Source organism: Pteropus vampyrus, unplaced genomic scaffold (assembly GCF_000151845.1).
Source record: "Pteropus vampyrus isolate Shadow unplaced genomic scaffold, Pvam_2.0 Scaffold518, whole genome shotgun sequence".
NCBI classification, from domain to species: domain Eukaryota; kingdom Metazoa; phylum Chordata; class Mammalia; order Chiroptera; family Pteropodidae; genus Pteropus; species Pteropus vampyrus.
The window spans coordinates 184,609-212,589 of record NW_011889299.1 but is presented as its reverse complement, the minus strand read 5'-3'; the positions used below and the strand labels follow the sequence as shown (position 1 = coordinate 212,589).

Here is a 27,981-nt window from a genome sequence, read left to right as displayed (position 1 = left end):
CAGTCTTATGGATTCTTTTTGAGGTATTTGTGAAAGAATAAAGGGATAGAGAGGGAGGTAGGTAGAGGTGGACAAGGGAAAAAGGGAGGGTTTTATTGGGACAAGAGAGAGACCTGAATACGTTGTATAGACTGTGGAGGCAAAAGTCAACAGAAAGAACAGGAGATAGATAAGGAATATTTAAAAATTGACTGAAGTAGCCCATCCCTGAGAAGGTGGAGTAGGATAGAGTGCCAGAAAATAGAGGGTGACCCTGACTTTGAACAGGATTTAAGGGTGGCTGTGGAAGCAGATAAATGTAGATTTGCTTCAACAGCTACCCTGTAGTAGATTCCAACAACAACAAAAAAAGGCAATGTGGATTATACAAGGTTTGGGTCTTGCTGGTGATGGTGATAGAAAGACAAAGGAACAAAGACAGTGAGTGTATAAGTCTGTCTTTTCATCACTGGGTTGCTGGTACCTGCCCAGAAATGCCTACTGTGTGGGAGGTAGGGTTCTAGGGATCCTGTGGATGACACAGAAAGTTGTAAGGACTAGGGGTAGGTGGTCAGATAGTAGGATGCCTGTCTTTAAGAAATCAGACTGGGGAGATGTCTAGATGATGCCAACATCCATGGAGTGAGTAGTCAGTGAAGTTGACAGGGTCAGGGGACTGGGAGATCAGGGTATTGTTTGCACAATTTATTTGGACAGTGATATCATTCAGGATGGCAGCAAGAATTGGAGATAAGAGCACTTTGGTCCAAGTATAGCTTCTCTGAGTATAGGGATGATGGTGTCATATTCCCAGGTACATTGCCCACCAAAGAACAAGGCCCATAGGCAGTCACACAGACTTACCCCAGAACCCTTTGCTCCAGGAAGCTCTCACCCATTCCACACCCCCACAGCACCAGAGCTACTTCACAGGGTCAGAATCTTGATCCTGTAGCAGAAGGTTCACGATGACTTACTCTCTCCTTTTGTAGGCAGTAAGAGAAGTTTTTATTGATCAGGGAATAAAAATCAAGACTTGTTTTGGAGCTGCTGAAGGCTTCTTCACTGGAAGCAGGGCTCTCAGTGAGGCGAAGTACAAAGTATTCTCAGAGTAAGAAAAAAGCAAGGATAGCAGTTCTTAAATGTGGAAGACAGTGAGGAAAGAGGAAGTTTGACCTCTTGGAAAGGGCTCAGTAGTGGGCAGGGACGGTGTCCAGGGCTTCCTCAGGTTCTCGGGTGATATCCACATTCTGAGTGGAGAGAACCCGGGATTAATAGGAAGGAGACAACAGTGTGGAGTCCCAGACCCTCCCTTGTTTGTTGTCCTCACTGTCAGGCTCCCCTCCCTCAGATAGGCCTGGATCCTGATCTTTTTCTCAGGCAGGCCTGGGGGAATCTCAGCCTGAGGCCTTATTGGCCCTGCATCTCTATGGTACCTCCAAGTCTGGGCTGTGGTTCCAGCATTTCTGGGTGCTGGTTATTCTACTTGATGGTGTGAAATACCCAAGGTCTGTGGGACTGGGGTGGCCTTTCTGTGGGGAAGGGTACTTTCGTCATGTGCCAGCTTAGGTGTCGGAGTCCCTCACCTACCTCAGGCTTCTCCCGGTGTGTGTTTACAGCCTCCACATTCAGGTAGATGGACTCCACTTTGCAGCCTCAAAAAGAACAACCCGTCCATCCATAAACCCCCAAGAGCAGCACAGGTCTTCCCTAAAGTGCCATTCCTTTCCCAACCCATCACCAATCACACCCCCAGTTCCTTACTGTGTGCAGTTGTGACTTCCCCGTAGGGAGGGGAATTTAGACCAGCTCTGAGCTGTGTCAGGTGCTGAAGTGGTGGAAGAGTCCTGGGGCCACTGTCTTGGGGCCACCAGTCCCAGATAAAGTTTATTTAAAGGAGAATAGTTACCCATATGCAAGGTCACAAGGGAGTTCTGGGGGTGATATCATTGGGGCCTGGGATGGCAGAGGAGGCCTGATGCCTGTGGAAGCCCCCTGAACTCCATGCCTGTGGATTGCACTCTACTCTGGGCTTCAGAACAGTCTCCCCTGTTCACACCCCAGAAGAGATTTGAGCTCTCTCTTACCTGCTCATAAACATTTTGCACCTAACTAATATCCCAAGAGAATCTAAATTGTCCAGGCTGGTCTTTGTGCCTTTTCTTCAATCTGGCCCCAACCTACACTTATTCTTCTGGTCCTCTTTGAGGACCCACCACCACCTGTATAACTTGGTGCTCTATGATCAGTGTTCTGGTAAAGATAGAGAAAGCTGGGGGCAGGCCCTATTTTAGAGATCATCCCAGTCCTCCATTCTCATCTTGCTACCACCAGTCCTGCCTCCACCAGGACATCTAACTACCCACCCAGTGAACCTCCCCCAGGACTCTGGTGGACAAATGGTAAGCACTGCAGGCATGCTCATGGCCTCTGTGTGCCTTTCCCCAGATGAAGATGGGGCGCTCACCATAAGCCACAGGTGTGAGTTTGAGCACTGTGTGCAAAGGACACTTGAGATATGGCAGCTCATCTGGAAAGGAGGAGAAAGCAGTGTCAGAGACAGGGTGCTAGGGGAGGGCACCAAGTCCCTGGGCCTGCAGATTACAATACTTTTCCCTGACCACTCCACCTTCCCCAGTGTCAACCTCCCAGGGGCCCACTCCCTCCCACCCTGCAGGGGGAAGTGCTGACAGCAGCCTGGTCAGGGAGCAAGAGAGCAGAGAGCAGTCAGGAGGGCCATGGGGAATGCAGCCAGACTGTGGGTCCCCTAGGAGGGTTAGGCTGGTCGCCTTGGAGGTGGCCTACCTCCTCAGTCACAGGGCAACCATGACACCAAGGCAGGCCTCCCTCCTGCCCCAGCCTGGGGCCTTCCACAGGCTCCCCCCAGATGCATCTCAGCAAGGGTTTTCTGACACCCTACTCATCGCCAGGGCCCTTGGATGAGGTGCGCGTGCACCTAGGTAGCTCCCACAGCTTTCTCCCCACCCAGGCCTGCACCCTCTGACTCCTCTCACTCTTGTTGATGGACAAGCATTTCTCAATTCACTTGCTTCCAGTTATTGACTATTGTGCATAAAGTTTTCTGAACATTCACTTACCGTTTCTTGTTTGGGCCTAGGTTTTACTTACTAGACAGCCCTGAGTGGAGATGATCAGGCCCATTCCATGGATGAGAAAAGTGAGGCTCTGAGAGGGAAGACACTTGCCCTAAGGCATACAGCCAGGAAGTAGCAGCACTGGGCTTCAAATCCAGAACCCTCTGATTCAACTGTGTGCTCTGCCCACTGCAGTTTACTCCCAATGCCTTCGAGGGGCTCACAGTGTTGTTGGGGGAAATAGCACCACCTCTCAGCACTCTCTGATGACACCCACCCTCCCACCCACCCAGACTGCCCCTACCTTTCCCTTCATTGAGCCAGAACCCCACCCCTCATGGCTTTCTACCACCGAAGTTCATCCTGCCAGTACCTTCCCAGCCCTCTGAGATGTCTGGTTTGACGATTGCTTGGGCATCCATCCTGCTCCTCCTCGTCATCTTCATCACCATCAGCACCAGGCCCTGGGCCCAGTACTTTGGTGCACTATCTCCTTCCGATCTCGCTGATACTCTGCAGGGGTTACTGTTCCTCATGGCACACATGGCAGAACAGACTCGGAGAAGGGAAGTGACTTGCCTGGGGTCTCTGAGCCAGCTCTGCCTCTATCTCCACAAGTGACCTTGGCCCCACCTTTTCTCTCTCTGACTCCTTAGAGTTTCTATCTCTCAAGGCACAGGATTGGACTAGATGTACTCTGAGGGTGCCCAAGCTCTGAGGTATGCTTTCTTAGTTACATCATCTCTCTGGGCCTTAGTTTACTCACCTGAGTCATAGGGGTGAGAGCATGTGCTCAGCCCTGTCAATAGCTGGTGTAGACTGTACATGAAAGCAGGTAGGAAGTGTGTAAAGCAATGTGCAAACAGGACATGCATGTATTGCCCACATACTCCATACATATCTGGGGGGGGCATCCGGAATGCATCTGGGATTGATGTCTCTCCCTGCCCCCCTGAGCTTCGTGACCTTGGGCCAGTCACTTCACCTCTCAGAGCCTCCATTTCCTCATCTGCACAGTCAGGTTACATTGCCCACCTCACAGTCTCAAAAGACAACACTGAGCAGTAGATATGTGAATGGTGTCAGAAATCTAGCACCACAATGACCCCCATCCCAATCCCATCACCTTTTTCTAGTGAAGAGATTGAGAACTCAGCAGAGAAAATAACTTTTCCAATGCCAGGTTCTCAAGTTCCTTGGGTTCTAATTCTGGATGACTCCATATTACAAGTGCCCTTGATTTTGAATGTAACAACATAGAAATGATACATATCTGCAGGACATTGCACACTTCAAATATGACTTTGCACTGTCTTAACACACCCTCACAGTATCCTGGAGATGCCAGCACTTCAGCATGCACATCAGAAATGGACTCTAAAACCTGAAGGTGACACAACAGTCCCTTGAGAGGTCACTTGCCCTAATTTACGATTCAGTATATGCAGTCAGTGTGTAAACACTCTGTAAATTACAACGTCTGGATATTTAAAAATATTTTAAAATTTTAAAATGATGTTTTCATTTGAGGAAATCATCTCCACAGCAAAGAAAGAAACCTATATTCAGGATCACGGGGCCATGAAAGGTCCATTACCACCTGATGACAGAATGCTTCAGAGGAATACTGGCTTAGCTTTTTCAGGTTGAGGCATACTGTTAAAGTAGAAAAATGTTTGCTCAGAATGATATTAATATTAATAACAGCAGCTAACACTTATATAGCCCAATACTATGTGTCATATGTTGATTTACTTTACAGATGAGGAAACAGGCCAGAGAGATTAAAGTAATTTGCCAAAGCTAGTATATGAGAGAGCAAGAACTTGAATTCAGGCATCTTGGTTCTAGATATTGTCCTCTTAACTACAAAGATATAAACCACAAATCGTTGGTGTCAGGTTTTCAAATAACTTTGAGCTCCCCAGGCCAGGAACAGAGAGGAGAGTGGTACCTGAGCTCTTATCCAGGAAGTAGGCCAGGAGACATCGCATGACAGCCTGGTGGCAGATTACCAGTACATTTTCCTGCCGTTCTAGCTCCATTATAACTGGCTCCAGACGTTGAACCAAGTCCTCATAGGACTGAAAATAAGAGAAATACTAGGATAAGAAAGGGAGATAAGGTAAACTTACCCAGAGCAGAGGAACTCTAGTCTAGGAATCAGGAAAACTTGGTTGTTGTGCCAGTTCAGTTGTTGACTCAGCAATGTGACCTTAGGCAACTCATTTCCTTCTTAGAGTTTTAATTTCTCATCTATTAAATTGGAGGAGGCAATCAATATATTTGACTAGATATCAATAATAAAACTTCCCACTACAAAAATTCCTAGAAGAGCTAGATAAAATAAGTGCCTTTATTCAAGAAACTAAAGAAAACATAAATATTGAGATCCAAAATGAAGAAAAACTTGGAAAAAATAGTGATAAGCAGATGTAGAAGCCACGGCTGCCCTGGTGGCATCTGTCAGTCACATTATCCAAGAGGCTTGAATTTTTAAAACCTTATAGATACAGGAGACAAGGTCTTCGGTGTGCACAAGGTAGGGAGTTGGGACTGAAATTCTCAAATAAACCTGAGACCCTCAAAGGGCTACATCCTCAGTAAAAATGTGAACTAGAAAAATATATATATATATAGGCAAAGGGAAACAATAAGAATATGTAACTGTTCTGGCTTGACTCTTAGAAAAAATTTAAAAATGCCTCCTATAAGAATTTATAACCACAAGTCTACCTTCAGGTGGGTTTGTGGTTCAGAATTACACTATCCATGTGTTATAGAAAATGTTAAGCCGAGAGTTTAATAAAAAGTGATTTCAAATTGTTAGCTCCCAGAAGTGTCTGGAAGAAGCCAATGGAACATTTCTTTGGATTCTCCGAACTCCTACTGCACAGGATTCTCACAGATAAATCTTTGTCAAACTAAAGCTCACATAACACACAAGGAAAATAAGCTATCATGAGTGAAAATAAGCAGAAAAAACAAGAGGAGAAACTTTAAAACTTAAGATATACGATCCAAAATATAAAACAAATATGTTAGAAATTTTTAAAGAAAAAGATGGCATAAAAAATGTAAAGAAGAAACAAGATACTACCAAATATATGAGGTAGATTTGGAAAACAACAACAACAACAACAACCAACCAAACGAACTAGAGTTTATGGAAACAAACATATTTATTAAAATTGAAAATTCGATAAATAGAGTAAACAGCAGTTTAGATACAACTTAAGAAATAGGGATTTGGAAGACAGAGTTGAAGAAATTACTCAAAATGCAGCAAAGAGATTGAAAATAAGAAGAAAAAGTTAAGAGACATAAAGGATAGTGACAAGACTAACAGAAATCTATATTTCCAGAAGGAGATAATAGAATATGAGAGAGGAATAATTTAAGATATAATGTCTAAGAGTTTTTAAGATTGATGAAGAATCCTAATCATTAGATTCAGAAGTCCAACTAATCCCAAGCAAGATAAATGCAAAGAAATTAATATTTAATCATATCAGAGTGAAACTTAAAAGCAATAAAGATACAAGGACCTTAAAAACAGCCAGAGAGAAAAGACACATCGATTAGACTGATGGAAGAGTTTTTAGCCTCATTAGAAGTCAGAAGAGAGTGGGGTCAATATATTCAAAGTGCTGAGGGAAAAAACATCAACCTCGAGTTTTATACCCAAAGTATCATCTAGGACTGAACCTCCAAATACATTTATTTATTATTTTATATTAGTTTCAGATATACAGTACAATCATTAAACTTATGAAGTAATCCCCCTGATTACTCTAGCACCCATCTGGCACTACTCCAAAGACATTTGAAAATAACAACAAGAACAAAAGGTGAGTTTACTACTAATAGGTCTTCCCTAAAGAAACTTCTAAAGGAAGATGGAAATTGAACCCAGAAAGAAAACTTGAGATGCAAGGAGAAAAGGTGATTAAAGGAATTGGTAAAGATCTGGTTAAATCTAAAAAAACACTGACTGTATAGAATAATAAGTTTAATAATAGCAATAAGAATTTCTTTGGGGAGTAAGACACAAGATTTGCAAAATACAAAATAATAATAAAGATGTAAATTAGGAGAGGGAGTGGCCAGAATTTTAAAGTTCTTATTTTGATTTATGGGGAAGATGGAAACATTGATTTTAGATTTTGTTAACCATGCATATTAAAATGTTAAAAGTAACCTCTAGAAGGATAGAAACAGATCATATAACTCAAACACAGATGTAAAAACGCCACCAATTCTGAAGGGAGGAAAAAGAGAAAAACATAAAGTAAGCATAGAGAACTCAAAACAAGAGAATAGAAATAAGCTGAAATAAATCAGTAATTACAATAAAAGTTAATGTACCAAAGCTATCATTCAAAAGACATATATTTTCAGTTTGTAAATGACAAAAGCCAACTATACACTGTTTACAAAAGACACAAAATAAAAATACAAAGATAAATTGAAAGTAAATGAGTAGATAAAGATGAAGTAGGCAAACACTGACCAGAAATAAATCTTATATAGCTATATTAATATGAAATAAAATATACTTTTAGGCAAAAAGCATTATTAGAGGAAGAGAGGTTTGCTTACTATGTAATAATAAAATATACAACTCATTATGAAGATATAATGGCTTTAAATTTATATGCCTCTAGTAACATAGCCTGAAAATGTTTAAAGGAAAATGAGGGCAAACTCAGACTGACTTTGTAATGTCATTTCTGAGGATGAAGATAGAAATAAAAATGCTTTGTAACACAGGATATCTATGATTTTATCTTCCCTGATATCCAGGCTTTCTGATAATTGTTACCAGTAATTTGTATCAGCAACGGAGTATGACTAATATATACTCTAAAATGTAGAACTGGCTAAATTGAAAGCAATGAGGATTCACCTCATATGGGGATAAGTAACTGATGATCTGGTTCGTGTGGTGGCAAAGAAGTTGGTTAAACTATTAGCCATTGTCTCCAACCCACTGCCCAGAGAGGATGGAACTTTAGGCAACTTGACAATAAAACATCAGGGAATTAGAGTATGTTGAATTATTTCAAGTGCCTTTAGTGAAAGGACATCAGACACAAAGTCTAGGATTAAGTGATTCCTGAAAGCAGGGAGAAAATAAGCAGGCAAGTATGTAGATTTTTAAAAAGAGAAATCTGTTGCCTATAGCCAAAAATCTGAGACAGCCAAAGTCCAGATAATTATGTGCCTCGTGGGATGGCAGTTGCTGCAAAATATGCTTTATCCTGCTTCTAAAGTTACTTAGGAAACTATGGCATCCTGACAGTTTGAGTGGAGATACTGGGGAGGAGTTCTAGGAATCAGTCCACCCTTCAAACCTTACCTCTCCCTTGGGATAGCGGTAGCGATATTTATCTTGATCCCGTAGTGCAAATTCTTCAGGGTAGTGTTCCTGGATTTCTTCATAGGTCATTTCCTCACAGACACCCTGAGAACAAATGTTTGGTGACAAAACTATTCATAAGGAGAAATCCATACAGCCTTTACCATAGTTGTGAGGCCGAGGATTGTAGAACAGTATGCACCTGGGTTTCTGTGAACACAGCTCTAGGTTTGTGCCTGTTGCCTGAGTGTGTATGTGTGTGTGTACACAAGTTATGTGGCTGTGCAGATGTTAGGGTGAGTGCATGGGTATAGATGTGCTCAGGATGGTGGGTATCTGTGGTGTTTCTATGATTGCCTCAATAGGTTTGTAGGTGTACATTGTATATATACATATGTATTTCTATAAATGTATGGGTTTAAAGATTTGTGGTTGTTTGCATGTGTGTGTGCAGAATGCTTATCATGTATACCTACGGTATGTTTAGGGACCTATGCTTTGTGTTCGTGTATTTGTCTCATCATATGTAGTGTGCTTGTGTGACTGTGTGTGTACAGGGTATCTGAGCATCTGAGAATGTACCTGTGTGGGTGTTTATGTGATCTGTCTTTCCATGTGTATCTCAGTGTGTCTGTGGCTTGTGTATCTGTGAGTATATATGTCCCTGACCATATCTCTGGTGTATAAGTGTGAACATCTATGTGCCTGTGTCTGAGGTCTTCATGAATTTGTGGTAATATGCTTGAAGGTATGTGTCTGTGTATGTGTATGTGTCCATGGTATGCCTCTGTGTCCATGTGATATAGATATATGTGAAAACTATATGTGTGTCTATGGTGATTGTGATTGTGTCCATATGTATCTCTAGGTGTATCTGTACATGTGTGCATGTGTGTGTGTGTGTGTGTGTGTGTGTATGGTGCGGGTGTGACTGGTAGATGTGTCTGAAAGGGAGCCTGTGTCTGACTAGTGGGTCCACGTATCTGTGAAGTACATGTCTGTGACTGTAAGTTTACTTGTGGTGTCTGTGACTGTGTATGCAAGTGCATGTGTTTGTGTACATCCACAGCAGGGCTCTCACATTTTATAATATTTCTCATCCCTCCTGCCACTATCTCTGCTCCAGGACCTCTGGCAGGTAAATCAACAGGTATCCACAGACATTTCAGAAGGCAATAATTATTAAATTCCTAATGGTTTCAGAGTGGGCCTCACCCAAAGAAAGAATCAAAGGCTCAGAGACTGTTCCTCAAGAGCATATAAGAGCGCCAAGTCCACTGAGAAATTCCCAGAAGTGAGGTGGCTGCTGGTAGGGAAGGGAAGCAATGTTGCATTTATAGGGTTTCCTTCTGGTTGTGTGGATTCCAGTTAAACCCTCCTGTAGGGGAAACGGTGGGCTCTGGTTGTCTTTTGAGCCATCTACTAGGCTTGCCTTAGGGGTGAGGTTCATCTCTGCCTCAGCTCACAAACAGCTCTGCATTGTGAAACTTCTCTAGCTGATACTGTCCATGGGAGTGAGTGAACTCTACTGGATACACAAGGTCCTTCCAAATTGGCTTCGACTTTCTATTCTGAGGCAAGTTGGGAACCTGTTGCCTGTTGTGGAAATGGTCTCTGACTCATTGATTTAAGGCAAATTGCCTAACTTCTCTGAATTTTATTTTCTTCTTCTGCAAAATTAGGAGAATTACAATTACTGCACACAAGTGTTTTGAATATTAGAGATAATATATGTAAAAGAGACTAGTACAAGATGTACAAGGTACATTTTAAAGACTCAACCAATAGAATTAATTATTAATATATTATTGATCATGGAAAACAAACTAGAAACTTAAGCATCATTCTAATTCTTGTTTCTTCCTCACCCATTCCCTCATAACTCATTGCTAAGATTCTACCTTCTAAATCTCTATCAATTCTATTCCTTTCTCCTCCCTCTTAGTCCCCACTGCTACAATCTTAGCAGTTCCACACACACACAATACCATCTTTGCTTATGCTGCTCTCTCTGCCTGACATACCATTCCTGATCCTCTCTACTGGGCTCATTATTAACCCTCCAGGTTAACACTGGCAACACTTCCTCCAGGCAGATCCTGGCTGGATCAGATGCCCTGCTCTGACATCTGCATGCCCACAGTCCAGCTATCAGAACTTGTATCACACATGCTGTTTTTTATTCCTGTTTATTCCTCATGTACCCTGTTTAGCCTGAAAACTCAGTGAAGACAGGAACCAATCTCCACCTCCAACATAACCCCAGTAATGAAACAAAATAGATATCCAATAAATGTTTACTTCATGTGTATGCCACAAACGAACCATAACTGAGCTCTTATAAGCAGTTTACATATTTGCTTGCCTTTATTTTGTAGCAAATATATGTGATATGTAGAACAATGCTGTATACCTCTTTTCTGTATGCGTATCTCTGTATATCTATAGTTAAGTACAGATATATGTATGTATATATGCACATACTTGTCTGTATTTATAGAAGTACATCTAGTAGAAAAGTGAGTTAACCTTACCTAAATGCAAGTTATCTATATCTGTAGTGAAGCTTTTACTTTGAGGTCCAACAATTATAACCTGTATGTTGCTACCAGATATCAGTGTATCTATAGCGCAGGTGAGAAAATGGAGAGGAAACAATGCCTTCGCAAAGAGCTTATGGAAAAACCTGACCCTGAAGAGATACTGCCATGTCACAAGGGTCAGATGAAAAATTCCCCAGGTCCTTCTTCTTTGTTCCATCTCCCATGCCACTACTCTGGTCCCTCACATCCTCATTTTTGCCTGGACTAATGTGGCCATCTTCATACTGGTCTACATGCTCATTTTGGCCCTCTTCCTCCGTAGTCTCCACACATGGCCAGAGTGGCCTTTTTTTTTTTTTTTCAAATGTGAATCATATTCAAGCCACTCCTCCTTGCTGGTGGGGAAGGGAAGCAATGTTGCATTTATAATGTTGTGGTTGACTTAGACCACATCAACGGTTTCCCATTTTTACAGTAGCATCCAAATCCCTCAACATGATATAAAGCCATATGAGCTGCCTTCCTTTCCAACCCTATCTCCTTTATCTCCAGACCTCATTATCACTGTCTCAGCCTCTGCTTTTCTTTCCTCAGTTCTCTGAACATACCATGTTCTCTTCTCACCTCCAGGCCTTCACATGAACTGTTCCCTATCCCTGAAATTAAGTTTATTCTCTCACTCCCAGTCCATTTTGCCTGCTTTTTGTCTAACCTCTAGCTTCATCTAGGAAGCTTTCCTTGTAAATCTCCCACCAAGTCTTGTCAGTGCATCCTTACCTTCTGAGTTTTCATAATCCCTTGTACTTCCCATCTCACAATCTTTGTCACATGAGATGTGATGTCTTACTTACTGTCTACCTTTGGGCTCCACGAGGGCAGAGAACTTGTCTGTTCTGGCCTTCACTGGATTCCCAACACACAGAATAGTTTCTGGTACATGGCAGGTTGTTGAGAAATGTTTGTTGAATTAATTAGGTTACCCATAGGATCCAGAGCAGCGGCAATCCAGGAGATAAGCCCAAAGTTAAGCCCCACCACCCACCAGGAAATTCATCCCTCTACATCTCACCGCATCAATCTCATTCAGGGCCTTCCACTGCTCATAGGGGACGCCCAGGGCCTCAGCCGTCTGGATAGTCCTTTTCATGTGGCTGGTCCACACCTTCAGAGAGCTGATGCTTTGGGACTGAATGAAGTTGGCCAGGGCATAAGCATACTGGAAACCGGGGCAGGGTGCATAGGAGAAGAGGAGGGAAGAAAGAGAGAAATGAAAGAAGACAATGGTACCCATAAGAACAAGCTCAGATCTGTCAAAAATGGTGGAATGCTGATGAACATACAAGAGTACAGAGTTTAAATATTTCCAATTTATAAAAAGTCATACTCTTGCCCATGTGACTAAGGACCAATAGAATAGAAAAGAATTTGTGTATTTATGTGTATATGTGTGTGTTCGTTCATTGATGGCTGCTCACTGAAGCCCCTACTTGGTTATTCATTCATCAAACAGCCCACCTCTAACATTTGTGGAGACTGAGATAAGAGTACATATGGAGGCACTCCATCCCCAGTCCAGCTCCCTTCTCTTCCTGCCTTCATCCTGAACTCACAGACGCCTTGAGTATGTGTTTGTGGATACTCCAATTACATGACTAAGTTCTGTCCACACCACAGCTTCACCGATCCCCATAGACCACAAACAATGATCCTTTGGCTACCTCTTCACCTAGGAGTGAATACTCCTGTGTGCTGCGGCCAGCATTCAGGTGGACAGACACTGGGATTGGGCCATGTAGGCACTGGAAACAGACTCTGGACCATAAGGGCAGGGGTTTCTAGGGTTCCGGATACTCAGAATATGGTGGGGTAGGATTTTTGGGACATTCCTCTTTGACTCTTTGACTTGTCATTGCTTGAGCAGGGGTCCTGGTATCCAGGTTCTAAGGGCATTTAAACATGTACTGGGTGTGTGTGGCCCTGTGCTGGGTAATGTGGTGTCCTGCTCTCAAGACAAGGCCAGTCAAGTAAGGGAAACAATGACAGCACTGAGAGGGACCACGAAGGGCTGTGGGATCCCAGAAGAGCAAGTGATTCACTCTTCTGCATTTAGGCATGTTATTAGTCCCAGATGGCGTGTGGGGAACATCCACAAAAATCCATCCATACAGGCATATTTATATGCACAAATACGGGCATTGAGTACACACATTCTAATTATGGATTATGAGTTAGCAGTCAGTATGCTCTGGTGGAAGGAGTTCTTGACTGGGAGGTAGGTGAAAGAGTTCTTGACTGGAAGGTAGGTGCTTCAGCTCCCTTACATAGTCCCTATGTGCCCTGGGATGCATCCCTGCCCCTCTCTGGCCTTGTATCGCCTGTCTGTAAGATGCAAACAGCATTAGCTCACTCAGCCTGGTCTTTGTGAGTGACAGGTTAGATAGTGGATGGGGAGCACCCAGAGTACTCCCTGGCACATAGTAGGAGAGCTACTGTAATTGATGTGGGTGACAGTCAATGAGAAAGTGCTTAGTAAACCCTGCACAGTGTGCTGTGCCCATGAGTGTGAAGGTTGGTGCCAGGCAGGTGTGTACATGCACATGTTTGTGTGGAGGGAGGCACACCATGTGGAGGTTGCCCATGTTCAAACTGGGAACTAAGCTGTACAGGCAGGGCTGTGGCTGGCCCCAACCAATAGCCTCTGGCTGCAGGTGGTACTATGGGGTGTAGGGGTGATGCCTCTGGTGGCCTCTGACCTCTGCTCTGAGGAGCAAGAGAGTTGGGAGTCAGGTCAGAGTCCTCTGGTGGAAATCTTGAAATTAGGCTGCCTTTCTGAAGGCAACAGATAGGGAGCCACAAGGACGAGGACAGGATATCTGGTGAGGTGCCTTGTTTGGGACATTGCCACATCTGTAGGTGGGGACTGGATGCCGAGGGGCAGGTAGGAAGGCCAGATTTTGAGTCTTGGCTCTGTGCGACCTAAGGCCACTCTCTGCTCCTGTCTTGGCCTCAGCTTCCTCATCCATAAATTGGTGACAGTAATGCCCACCCCACAAAGCTGCTGCGAAGATTAAATGAGGCCATACATGTGGAAGCAGATGGTGCCATGCATGTACACTAGTGTCCAACGAATGAGGATACTTCCTCCATCCTGCATTCTACTTCCCACTTGTCCCACCCCCAAGTGATCGCCCCAGCAAGAACCTGTACTAACAAGCCCAGGCACAAGGCCAAACATTGGAGAAAATGTGTCCTTTCATTGAGCCAGCACCCATAATATGCAGGTCACTGTGCTTAGCTGGAGAGAAAGGACTCATGCGTTAGAGTCAGAAATGGGCCAGTACTGGGAGAGATGAAGCTCAGGGCATGAGCATGTGACCTGCCTGAGGGAAGGAGGGGATAAGGGAGGGCTTCTTAGACCAGAGTATGGCATAGGAGCTGGACCCTGGATGAGAGTGGGGGAGGGAAGGTAGGAAAGAAGCAGTAACTGTGTGAGACAAGTGCTGACAGTGTGATGACCTGCAGTATGGTGTGTGTGGGGTGTAGCATCAGCGTCAGGTAAGGGAGGAGAAGATAGATTCAAGGGTGGGACACTTTAAGGCAGCTGTCTGTGCAAGTGGTGGTCACCAGCTGACAGAGGAGGGCAGCCTAGGTGGGGGAACTGCACAAGCAAAGACACAGAGTTGTGAGTAAGACGAGGGGACCAGCCAGGCAGTGGTGAAGGGTGCTCATTGTAATGGGGCTGGAGGAGCAGCCAGATCTGGGCAGGCTTGGAGTACCAGGATAAAGCTCAGAGTTGCAGATGCTGTGGGCACATTGGAGCCATTCAAGGATAGGTCAAGACTGAGTGGCTGACAGGGCAAAAGAGTGAGAGTAACCAGAACCTGCTTCTACCCCATCACAGAGTCTCCCCATTCTCAGGACCCAGGCAGTGGCCACCCCACTCATCCATGGTCAACTGGTCCAGCTCAGCCAATGCCTATAGGTGCATAGGGCCCTTCCTACCTGCTTGCCCCGAGCTGAGAGGCCAGAGTCACCTCCAATGCGGCCTCTTAGGTTGAGTTCACTCTCACCATGCCGGCATAGGTAAATGGAGCGGGGTGTGACGTGGATGTTCATGAGATAATAGACTGTGCGGCTCTGGATATGGTCCTGCACTCGGTTCACCATGTAGCGTGTTCCCACGTCGAAGATCTTGATGTAGGACAGGTGGCTGGGCCAGCCCGAACAAGAGCAAGGGCAGCTTAGGGGCTGATGGTAGAGAGGCTAATCCCAAGAGAAAGCACCAACCACACTCCCTGTCTTCAAGCCTCCTCCACAACCCAGCTCTCTAACAAGATACTATGCCTTGCCCTGTTCTGGGTACCTGTTCTAGAAACTTGGCTCCTGGTCACCTTTAGGAGCTCACTGCCTGTTACCATTTCTGTCTGTCTCCTTTCCTCAGTCTCAGCTTGAGCCAGGTTGTCTTTTCACCTTTATTTATCACATTCCAGGCATCTCGGGTTCTCTCCTCTGTGGTGCACACTCCTGACATACTCAGAGAGAAGCAGTAATCCTCTGTCCCTGGGTACCTCCAACATGTCACTGGTCGCTCCTAACTTGTTCACTTCCTTATTCTTTCAAATCACGAGCTGAGCTCTGCCTGTCTATTCTTTGAAGCTCTGCTATGATATATTGTACTTGACACCCTACAGGCAGCTGCCAGATGATGTCTCTGTGTGCTTGTGTCTCGGTATGTGTATGTCTCTTTTCCTATCTGTCATGCAGTCAACGAACACACCTTTGTCTGTTCTAAGCATTGTGCTTGGAGTGGAGACTCAGTATTTGCCCTTTGGGAGCTCTTATGCCAGTCAGGAATATATGCTTAGAAATGTAAGATCAATGCTCAGCGCCCATTCCATGATCACTCACTATAAGGTGTGCCAAGTACTGGGGTGTGAGGATACAGAGGTGGTTCATAATATCAGTTGGGAAGTTGTGGTCCCTACTTCAAGTCCCTTTTTCATCCCCTCAATTCTGTGCTCTGTCATGAACTAATAACTATTTACAGAGTGATAATCAAATTATTCAACAACCTGTCTGCAAAAGAGCTTGATATGGGGGACACTGATTAATCAGAAGACTAGAATCCTGGAGCACCTGCCTGACACTGCTGAGGTACCTGCTGTGTCAGGCATTAATTCTTTAGTTGTTTGATTGTAAGGAGTTCAGGGTGATCCTGGAAAAAGGCGGGGGAGGCTTGGGCAATGGGGTGACACACCAGCAACCCTATGTGCACAGTAACAAAACCAAGGGAATGGAAATAGCTGTACTAACCCAAGGCAGGTAAGGCAGTGGCTGATGGATTTGATTTCAGAAAGCCTCTCTGATCTTCCTAAAGAAGGCTTTTCTATATGTACTGAGCTTATCATGCTCATCCCTGTCATTCATGTCCAACTGTCCTCACTTATAAGGGCACTTATATTTGCACTTATATATTAATATTTGGGTGGCTTCTGGCAAGGAGTGGAGACTTCAAAGTGCATGAATCCTCATAACCATCCTAGGAAGCAAAGATTATTATCTCTGTTTTATAGGTGAGGAAACTGAAACAGAGAGAGGCAGTGATTTGCCTGAGGTCAAACTCTCCCAGCATTCTCAGAGCTTAGGGATAGAAAATATCTGATCTAGCTTTGTTCACTGGTTACTGGTTCTTGGTGGCTCTAAGAGAACCTCAGGTTAGTCTGACATTCCAGGTGCCTTCACACACTGGCCCTACTTGGCTTCACCTCACTGTCCCATGCCTAGGCTCATAACTTCTCTGTTTCACTCTAGCTTTCATGTCTTTGCTGGAACATTCTCTGTACTCTTCTAGTCTTATTCAGATTTAACTAGATCATTACAAAGTGCTGTTCTCTTTGCCTGAAAAAGTGTTCTTTGCCTGATTTCCAAAGTTGATCTCTTATGCATCCATCTTTCAAGAGTCAGTATGTTCATTCTCTCTAGGAAGACTTCTTTGAGTCCAGGATCATGTGAAGTCATTTAGAGGTACTTAACATCAAAAGTATTGTAGTAGCCTACCATACAATGTATAATTTAAAATAAAAATTATAAACTATATAATAATATGAGGAGGTTCTATCAAGTTCTGGTTTTATTTTTTCCATTATGACTACCTTGATGCTGGAAATATAAAATATTAAAAGCTTTAAAGATTATTTTCTTCTTATTTTTGGTAGCCTCTGCCTTGCTGGTACCCTAAACACATGTCTAGTCTACCTACTCAGTAAACCTGCTCTTCTAGACCTCTTCCTGCAAGCTGGGCTGGGTCCCCTTCCTCTAGTCCACTTGTTTTATCATCTCCACAATTCTGATCAACTCATTGTCTTTCACAATCAAGTGGTCATTCTATCAAAGCAGGGGCAGCCCTTCTCTCTTTGGGTTCTTAGGGCACAGTTTAGGGCTGGGTCCTGATACATGGACTGTAAATGTCTATTGATAGAAAAATAATTAAATAAAGCTAACCTTCATAATCAGTTATCTTCAGGCCCAAACTGATACATCGAACACTAACTGAACGCCTGCAGGAAGTGAGATCAAAGGCTAGTTTTCTAAATGTCATTCTTTCACCTCAGCTCCCCTCCTTCAAACTTCTTTCATGGTATGCTGCTAGCCCCTATGGTGTCTTTGTGGAAATTTGAAAAAGTTATACTTTCTGCAAGGCAGAAACAGCCTTGCTCCAGTATACATGCCTTGGTGAGAAAAGCAAGTGTACCCTTGACCTGAATGTCCTTGCACAGTGAACAGTCTTTACAATTGTATGTAAAGTCCTGCCCCTTGCACTGAGTGTCTAAGCCTCATGTGATGCTTTCTATGATATAGGAATGTGGGAGGGGAAGAACCAGGCTGGAAGTTTGAAGATAAGGGTTTGAGTATATATTCTGCTACTGATTCATTGTGTGGCTTCAGGTAAGCCCTTGCATTGCTCACGATCTCTGTTTCTCTAGTTTCCTTATCTAAGGAGTAAGGCAGTAACAATATTCACCTCTTAGGACTTCAGTTGGACAAAGTTGGAATGATGTTCTTAGGGTGGTAATGACTATTTGAAACCTAATCTTTTTACCTGGATTCCTAAGAGTCTGAGTGATTCTGAGAGTCTCTTTTCAGCACAATCCATTTTGAAAGAGAGTAGGGCCCTGGGAACACTCTATGTCTAAAACTTATGTCTTCCCTGTACTGCCAGCTAACACCTGTCCTGTCTTTAGCTGGTATTAATAATGAAAGTTTCAATTTTTTTTCACATCTTCTCATATTTCAAGACACTATGGGAGCTACCTGAGGATAGAACTCACCTCTTTTGCCCTTATTCACATCACCTATGTATACCACAGCCCAAAGGAGCCAAATGCCTATTGATTGAAGAGGTATATGAGCATTGTGAGAAGAAACATGACTAGGAGACAAAATATGTGGTCAGAATCTTAGCTTTATCACTGGGAGGTTGGGCAAGTGGCTTTAGCTCTCTAAGACCCAATTTCCCCTTCTTGAAAATTTATGATCATAAGACATATTTTAGCCTCCTTTACATGGGTTCTGAGGGGATTCCATGAAACAAAGAAGGTGAGCATGTTTGGAAACTAATGTGCCATCCATATATGAAGAATACTTTTGAAAAATATAATAGCAACAACCACAGGAGGGATGCATTTTTCCCCCCAGAGATCAGGTCCCCCATCTGTTCATATTGCCCAGGAAAACACTACTTCATGAGAACATCTCTTGTGAACACCTTACACGTCAAGGAATCACCACCTCATTGATAATTAGAGCTAGGAAGGCCCTTGAAGACAGATTATCAAATCTGGCCCCCTGATATTATAGATAGAGAAAGTGAGATCCAGAGAGGGAAGAAATTTCCCAAGGTCCTACAGGATATCAAAACAGGAGTAAGGATCAAGATCTGGACTGTAGGGTTCTGGGCTCTTACCTGTCCAGTTCGTCATCCAAGGGTTGATAGTTGACTTCATAGCATTCAATTCTTTTTAGAAAGTCTTCCAGGACCTTTTCCCGGTCACAATCTATGTAATCAGGGCTGCCGAGTTTCACTTGCTAGAATAAGGGAGAAGGACACAGGGACCATAGAAGATAGATACTCTGACAGTGCCCTTGGTAAGGGCCTTTAGAGATCATTGAGTACAGCATCCCACATAATTAAGATGGTGAAGTTGAGACTTGGAGAAAGGGTCTTGCCCAAGAAAGGGTCTGGACTGTGTGGTTCCTTATTACTTACTTCTGTGTAGTCAAACAAAGTATGTTACATTATATTCAGTTCTAGAGCATGTACTGTTTAAGAATAACATTTATAATAGGACTAGAAATTGTGATGTGATAAATGGTTGAAGAGAACAGGAGATCTTGTCTAGGGGCCATAATGGCTTAAATGTATTGTTTACTGGGAGAACATGGCATATGTTGGCTTTAGATTTCTGAAGTTCTGGCATCTCCAGTTTCCCCAATACTCACTTTCTCCACCCACATTCCCCATCTCAGTGAATGGCACTATCATCCACTGTTACCTGAGCCTAAAAGGAATCTGAGAGTCATCCTGGATGTATCTCTTTCTATCATTCCCCACTTCTCAGCATGCACTAAAATTCTCTCCACTGAATCTTCTAAATATCTCTCCAATTGGCCTTCATTTTCTCTTGCCTGGATGCTCACTATTGCTTTGTGACTGATTACTCTGTTTATGATCTTGTTACTTCTGGTGTATTACACATACTAGTAGCCAGAAGGATATTTCTAACATGCACTTCTGAATGTGGAATTCCTTTGCTTAAAGCTTTTCACCATTTCCTCACATCCTTTAGGACAAAGTATGAAATATTTTAGCGGATGACTCATGGCTTGTCATGATTGGGCTCTGAATGATTTCTTCATTCTCATCTCCCATTGCTCTCCTATTCCTTCACACACTCTGCTTTAGCCAACCTAAGCTATTTATAGATTCCTGGAGATGCCATACTTAGTATATGCTATTCCCTTATTTCCCATTCTTCACCTGCCAAATTCCTATGCATTCTTCAAGATGCAAGTCAGCTATTATTTTCAATGAAAAGCCTTCCTTGATACACTCTATCCCTTCCATGCAAGGTTAGGTCCTTAACACTGTACTCCCACATCCTCCTCTGTTCCCACATCTTAGTACTGATCTCACAGAGATATGTCTATAAACTTGTCAGCCTCTCTCACTAGACTGTGAGCTCAGGGCAAGACTCTCCCCCATCCATTTCTATGTCTTTAAGACCCAGAGTGTCCTGGTGCAGGTGTATGGATTCATTTCCTGTTGAATCAATAAATAAATGGGAAGATGGATGGATGAAGAAGAAAGAGAGGGATTGGACGTGCTCTGTTCCCCAAGAGGTAAAAAGAGGACCAATGAGTGGAAATTACAAGGAGACATATTTCAGCTTGATTGGGCTGCATTTGATGAAGGCAATGAGCCTCTTGTCATTGGAGGTATGAAGAAAAAATCCAGAGAAAGATTTAGTTGAGATTTCAAGTACCTGATGGAAGGTTGGAGGAGGTGACTTTTAAGATCTCTTCTGTCCCTGAGCTCCAGTAATTTGAAGAAATAAGAAACAACAAAATGTGCTAAGTGATCTAGTTCTAGACCACATGCCTAGAGTCTAAGAGCAGGGATAGCTCTGACATGAATTGTGGAGCAGGATAAAGAACTTTTGAGGTAGATAGCCAAGCCTGAGGTCTACTCCCAGTTCTACCTTTTCTTGACTATACGAACCCTTAACAACTCACTTCTCTTGGAACCTTAGTTTCCTCTCTCCAACATGATTCCTAACATGCAAGTTTGTTGGGAAAAATCAATGAGTTAAACTTCGTGCCTGGTGCATGTTAAAGACTCTATATATGTTGCCTTCATTTAATTTCATAAGATCATTGTAGGCCACAGTGGTCAAGGAATGCTACCTATGGGAAGGGGAAGGAAAATGGGGAAGAACACCTCCTTTAATCTAACAGATGTATTTTTAGGCATGATTCAAGCCTGAGGCAAAGTAAGGAGAAAAGGTAACTGATGCTCCTTACCCTGATGTTTTCTGCAATGATGCCAGGGTCATTACAGATGGACTCAATGAAAAACACCTATAAAAGAAACAGAAGAGAGATTTCTGGCAGGGAATTATATTTGATAGAAGTCAAACATAGCTTTACCCCTTCTCAATGAGTCAACCCTAGAGGCATCTCTGACCACATAATTTCATACAGTGGTGCTTTTAGGATTCTGAGTTTTATGAGGCAGATTGGCTCTAAATTGAATAGCTCCAGAATGTTTTGTGTTTTTTCTTTTTTTCTTTTTTTTAATTTTTAAGTAGGACCCTGGAAGTAATGTTTACAAAATGAATTAGGTTCTTAGAAGGGCATAATGCACTGAGAGAGGGACATTTTGCAAGTAGCATGCTAAGGTTGTGATGGGGATTCAGCTCACCTGAAGTCAATTCTCCTGATGCCAATTTACCTAATTAATTCAGCTAAAATTACCATTTTCTAGAACAGTGGTTCTTTCTCATTTTTTTTGCAAATAAAACTTAAAAAAAAAATTCTCCTTCACCTTTTATACCCATCCCCTCAATCTCTCCTTCTCCTCTGGCAATCATCAGTTTGTCCTCTATATCTATGGGTCTGTTTCTATTTTCTTTTGTTCATTTATTTGTTTTGTTCGATTCCACAAATAAGTGAAATCATTTGGTATTTGTCTTTTTCTGTGTGACTTATTTTACTTAGCATAATACCCTCTAGGTCCTCCATGTTGATGTAAATGGCAAGACTTCATTCTTTTCATTGCTGAGTAATATTCTATTGTGTGTGAATAGCATATCTTCTTATAGAGATCTGAAGATATATATACCATATCTTCTTTATCTATTTATTTATTGATGGACACCTAGGTTGCTTCCACATCTTGACTATTGTAAGTAATGATGCAATGAATATAGGGGTGCATATAACTTTTCAAATTAGTGTTTTGGATATCTTTGGATAAATACACAGAAGTGGTATTGCTGGGTCATATGGCAATTTCGTTTTTAATTTTTTGTGGAATCTCTATACTGTTTGCCATAGTGGTGGCACCAATTTACAATCCCACCAACAGTGCATAAGGGTTTCCTTTTCTCTACATCCTCACCAGCACTTGTTATTTTTTTAAAATTTTTTTGATGATAGCTATTCTGGCTGGTGTTAGCTGGTTTCTCAATGTGGTTTTGATTTGCATTCCCCTGTTGGTTAGTGATGGTAAGTATCTTTTCATATGTCTGTTGGCCATCTGTATATCTACTATGAAGAAATATCCATTCTTTAATTGGATTGTTTGTTTTCTGGATGTTGGGCTGTATGAATTCCTTATATTTTTAGATATTAACTCCTTATTGGATATATCACAAATATCTTCTCCTATTCAGTAGTTGTCTTTTCATTATGTTAATGGCTTCCTTTGCTGTATTTACTGGTTTTTAGTTCTTATTTATGCTTTTTGAAGTGGTTCTCTCTCCTCTTTCCTCATCTGCACCCCATCCTCACAGTGTCAGCCTGTTAGCAACCATCTTTCATTGCCTAATGCGGCACCTCTCCTTTTCTGTTCTGTTGTTTTGCTGCTTCTAACTGTGATCTGGAAGGCCATCTCAACCAAATCAAAATGTTGAGTCTATGGTAGCTGATTTGCCATCTATGAGTCCTCTGGTTAGCCTTTTCTTGGGATTTGTCCTGGGTATGCAGGCTTTAGATAAGGATAGGAGTGTTACTGTACCTTGTAACCATGTTCTTTAGCAAACTGCAAAATCAGTGACCGTCGTTCTCTAGTAGTGTTAGTGGCATCAAAAACCTAGAGGCAGATGAAGAGATTGGTTTACTGTGAGTCTGGTGCTGATAGAACACCTACTCTTTGACCATTTCTGTGGTCAGCTAAGTGGAGTGCTACTAGGAGAGGATAAAACTTGAACAGGGTGGTGAAGGATAGGAAAAATTTGGAATTGTCTTGTGTCAATTTCTCAAGCACTCACTAAACCCTGCTGTCTACCCAGAAATGTATCAGACTCTGTAGGTATAAGGCAAGAGGAGAATTGTGGTATTAGGGTCATTTTACAAGTGAAGTAGCTTAGCCTTAAGGGAAGGATTTGCCTTAACCAAAGCCACTGAGAGTTGCTTACAGAGTAGAGCTAGAACTGATTTCCCAACTCCTAGGTGAGGCTTCTTCCTTCCCTATGACTTTAAAGTTCTTTAAGGACACAAAACAACTGCATATCCTCAACACTTCTGATGGGACAATTTGCATATTTGAGATTCCACCTCCCCTTTTAGAATTTGCAAATCCTACCACAATGGTCTATGAGATTTCGATTGACTAAGATGTTTAGGTAAATCCCAGAACTCAAAAATATTTGTACTGCAGTTTTAAATTCTAATGTAGTCCTGCTGAATTCTTGGAGGTTGAGTGGTAGATATAGTGGCCAAAAGTGTAGGTTCTGGAGCTATACAATCTGGATTTCAGTTCTGGTCTGCCACAAACATACTGTGCCAGTTTGGGACGATTTTTACTCTCTGTGTGACATTCTTCTGGGATATAAAAAGGGGTATAATAATAATACCTGTCTCATAGAGGAAGGTGAAATTAAATCGATGTATGCAAAGTACTTAGAATAATATGTGAAACATAGTATATACTCAATACATATTAGCTTTTCTCTTTACCGCAACATGACCTTCCTCGTGGCTGAGATAGGCATGAACATCCTTCAGGGCTGCCAGGGCACACTGCCTGAAAACAATGGAGAAAGAAACAAACAAGACATATCCCCAAGATAGGTTCCTTTCTATTTTTCTACATTATCTTTTGCACCATCTCTCAGATGTCAAGCACAGAGAGGTCTCACAATTGAAAGTGACTGTGTGTACTTCATAGGGAGAGGTATAAAGTGGCATACCCGAGAAAAATTTAATAATGACAGAAGTCATAAAATTAAAGGCTCCAACTCTTTAGCTAATAGAACCCAAGCTGAACTGGTTCTTGAACCCAGTTCGAGCCTAAGTATATGGTCTGCGAAGTAGAAGGCATTCTTGGCATGGGTAACAGTACAAGGATAGGTATGATACTGGAAATGTTATTTATGGTTTTGGCAAATATCTACTTAGTGATTACTCTATGCAGGGCTTTATTATGAGGGCAAGGATCAATTAATGGGAAACAAGCTCTGTTCTGGAAGTGTTCAGTCTTATAGAGAGAGACCTTGAAAGCTGAATGGATGAGACTGAAGAGACTGGAGTGGGCCAAGCTATTGAGATTCTTGTCTCAAATGCTAGGCTGAGAAGTTTCTATTTTTAACTGTCAGAAGGAGGAGACTGTTTAAAGTTCTTGAGCAGGGGATGGCTATGACCAGGAACGAGCTTTGAGTAAAATAGTAGAAGGGCTGTCCAAACCCTCTGAGAGTCTAGAGGGCCTTCTTGCTAAACCAAGTGGCTCTGCTTCACTCCCCCATTATCTGAACAAAGCCCTCCATTAGCTAAGGGACAGCACAGATCCCTAAAATGTTACGTACTTACTTTCTGATAACTAGGGCCTCCATGTTGTCTGGGAGAAAGAATTCGTAGTTCTTGTAGCTAACTGCCTCTCGTCGATACTGGCCTAAATTAAACACTGAAAGCAGGGAACACTGGTAAAGAGGTTAGGAAGATTACACTGGCAAAGAACATGGCCCTGCTGGCAGGGATTTTAGAGGTAGAAGAAAGTATAATTAGTAGCTATATAATATGCTTATAAACTTCAAATTATGGCTACCAGCTCATTTATTATTCACAGCGATCCTAAAATCTAGGAATCACCATTCCCATTTTACAAATAGAAAACCTAAGTTCAGAGATAATAAATTAACTTCCATAGTTAATTACTGGGGAACTGGGATTCAAACTCGGGTCTGTTTGGCTCCAGAGCTGGTGGTCTTTCCATTACTATATTTTATAATAAACTCCAACCCTTTTCAAGCTCTATTCCATTGGAAATATATACAAACTGAGGAAAAAGGAGTAAAATCAATCATCAAAGTTCAAACAGTGAGTCAGAACTGGACTGGGCTTTCTGAATCCTGGTCCAATGTTATTAGATTTTTCTATAGCATGACAGAAAATCTAAATATATGCCCCCTATAGGACACACTTTCTCATTTGTAGTGGTGAAAAACCAGAGAGGAAGAAAGGAAGGAAATAATAGGCAAAAAAGTAATATAATATTTCATTCTTTCATTCAATAAATATGTTCTGATGCCTACCCTGTGAAGCAGGACATTAATTCTGGAGTTTCAGAGATAAACCAGATCTGCATGTTTGGGCCCTCAAACAGCTCAGAATCCAGCAGATAGGATAGAGAGCAAATGAGTAAACAGAGAGCTCTTATCCAGTTTTAGTACTCTCACAGAATCATGCAAAAGAATAAGGGGGAAGAAAAGATTAATTAACATGGAGTGATTTGAGAAAGTTTCTTGGAGAAAGCAGCATTAGAACAAGTGCTTTTAGGAGGGCAGGTCTTTTACAAGCAGGCATAGGAGGGGAATGGAGTGGAGAACATAGATATTTCAGATAGAGGAACAGCTTGAATAAAGGTATGGCATTGGAAGAAGGAAGAACATGTTTGGGGGATGGTGAGTCATCTACTGTGACTGAGGCCTGAGAGCCTGACATGGGCCAATGGTGGACAGTCTTGAATGACAGGCTAAGGAGCTTAGGTTTAAACTTTCAGGCCAAGGGCACCCTTGGAAGCCTATAGGTATGGTCAGCTTTGTGCTTTGAAACATGACTGTGAGGGCCTCTGTGAGAATGGAGTGGAGTGGAGCAGACAGGAAGCAGGCACACTAGGGCAGAGACCCATCCGCCACTGGGCCATGTGGCCCTACACTCAGGAGGGGCTCCTCAGAGCCCGCCGTTCTCCAGGAGAACTGTTCCTTCTCCCCTTCTTTTCGGCAAATGTCTTACTCCTCCCACAGGACCCAGATCACATGTACCTTATCTGGAAGCTTTTATTGCTTTCCTCTTGGTGATTTGCTCTGTGAGCCCCCTCAGTACCCTGTTCTGGGATTCCTAGGTGACACAAAGTACTCTTAAGCATCGCATCCAGATGGAGAACGCTTCAAGGACAGGGTGTGACTCTCATCCATGTTTGCATCTCCGAGACCTAGCATGGGTTTTGATACATGGAAGAGCATTGGGAAACTCTTCACTGGTGAATTAGAGAAGGAAAAGGTACATGAAGGGAAAGAAGAAAAGAGAGAAAGAGAGAAGACTTGGAGAGGCAGAAAAGAGAGAAGATAGATAAAGGTGTTGGGATGGGCAAGAGAAAAGAGAGGAAGAGAACGGAGAAAAAAAGTAAAGGGCCAATATGGAATTCTTTTCTCTTCCCACCAGTGGAGCCAAATATCAGTCCTGGCACAGTGAGTGTCAGGTTTTGGACGCAATCAGATGTGGGGTCATGTCCTTGTTACATCACTTACTGGTCATGTGCCTTTAGACAAGGCGCTTCACCTCTCAGGCATTAATTTCATCAACTGTGAGATGATAATACTACTTCCTCCATCATGGGTGTTTCAGAACTTAAGAATAGATGTGAGTTCTTTGAGGGTAGACATCCTATCTACATCCAACAAGGGCTTTGACACAGCTGCGTGCTCACAAATATTTAATGATTGAGTGAATATCTGAATGCTGAGGAGATCTGTTTTCTGCACTGGGGAGCAGTGCTCCATTTCATGAGAAAGAGAGAGAGAGACAGAGAGAGACAGAGAGAGAGAGAGAGAGAGAGAGAGAGAGAGAGATGGAGGGAGGGAGGGAAGGAGGGAAAGAAAGAGGGAAGGAGAGAGAGTCTAACTAATTGTGTAGTACACAAGTAAAGAGGAACACGGCCCCAATAAAATTTTTCAGTTATGTTGATATTCTTTAAAAGAATCAATATAGTCACCAGGGAATAAATACAAACCTTTAGCAGACTTTCTTACATTTACTGTTTTTATTCTGAATTGCATATGATGTGGGGGCATCCTATGTTTTAGTATTTAGTTTTAATCTTGTCATACTTGAGAGACAGAAATGAATATGACCTAGTTCCCTCCTCACCCCCTGAGCAGCTAGCTCTTGGGGAGAGAGACCAGACATGCACTACAGCAACACACTATGTAATTTGTGTTGGCATAGAAGGGGCTGTAGCAAGGGTTGGTGTGGGAGCTCAGAGCAGCACGGTCCTCTGAGGGAGAACAGAGGAATCAAATAGGAATGGGGATATATAGTGAGGGATAGAGAAATCAACTGGAGAATAGGCGAGAGTGATTGTTGATCAAGGGTTGATAAGCAGAAAAGAGACCACATTAAGGAGAATGGAAAGATGGAAGTAGGGAGCAGGCAGGAGGTTGACAGGCAGGTAAGGAGACCCCTCTGGAGGTGGAAAGAGGCAGGACCACTTCCGGCTCAGACCTAAGGAGAGGCTTGGAGAGAGCAGACGCTCTCTGGACTCAAAAAGACAAGGTGAGTTACAGTGTCCAGCTTTAGTAAAGACCCTGTGGGGCTCTCTGGGCTGCGGCTTCGATGTGCTTGACTCCACATACCCCTATGCTTTGAAGAAAACCTTAGGGTTGTGAAGAAGTGGTAATGTAAGAAGAAATAATAATAGTAAGATTGTTGTGGTAGTAATGGAAATAGTAATAAAAATAGTATGTTATTCAGAGAGTTGTTGTGAGGTCTTGCAGAAATGGAACACCTTGAGGAAAGAGATTTAATCTTAGTTTTCCTCCCTAGCACAGGTTTGGGCACAGAATATGTGCTCAAGAAATTTTAATATTTATAAGAGTGTGGTGGTGGTGGTGGTGGTAGTGGTGGTGGTAGTAGTAATAGCAGTAGTAGTAGCAGTTGCAGTAATAGTACTAGTATTATTCCTAATACTGGTAATAATGAAGACATTCCTGGTACTGAGAGCTTTGTC

General features: G+C 42.7%; 1 protein-coding gene across 2 annotated transcripts in view; it reads right to left on the bottom strand.

Moving 5' to 3' along the window:
* Positions 1-1,011: 1,011 nt before the first annotated feature.
* PFKFB1 (6-phosphofructo-2-kinase/fructose-2,6-biphosphatase 1) overlaps positions 1,012-27,981 on the bottom strand; it is an 84,589-nt gene continuing 57,619 nt past the window's right edge. The window contains exons 3-14 of one of the 2 annotated variants that reach the window (XM_011383391.1): positions 24,567-24,660; positions 23,718-23,784; positions 22,777-22,851; positions 21,060-21,116; positions 18,943-19,064; positions 14,982-15,189; positions 12,049-12,195; positions 8,437-8,541; positions 5,029-5,158; positions 2,447-2,509; positions 1,570-1,634; positions 1,012-1,229 (exon numbers count right to left, since the gene is read on the bottom strand). In XM_011383391.1, coding sequence (XP_011381693.1) covers positions 1,170-1,229; positions 1,570-1,634; positions 2,447-2,509; positions 5,029-5,158; positions 8,437-8,541; positions 12,049-12,195; positions 14,982-15,189; positions 18,943-19,064; positions 21,060-21,116; positions 22,777-22,851; positions 23,718-23,784; positions 24,567-24,660 — 1,193 coding nt within the window. In that variant the 3' untranslated portion in view covers positions 1,012-1,169. The remainder of the gene's footprint in view (positions 1,230-1,569; positions 1,635-2,446; positions 2,510-5,028; positions 5,159-8,436; positions 8,542-12,048; positions 12,196-14,981; positions 15,190-18,942; positions 19,065-21,059; positions 21,117-22,776; positions 22,852-23,717; positions 23,785-24,566; positions 24,661-27,981) is intronic. The other variant, XM_011383392.1, reaches the window with a different exon arrangement.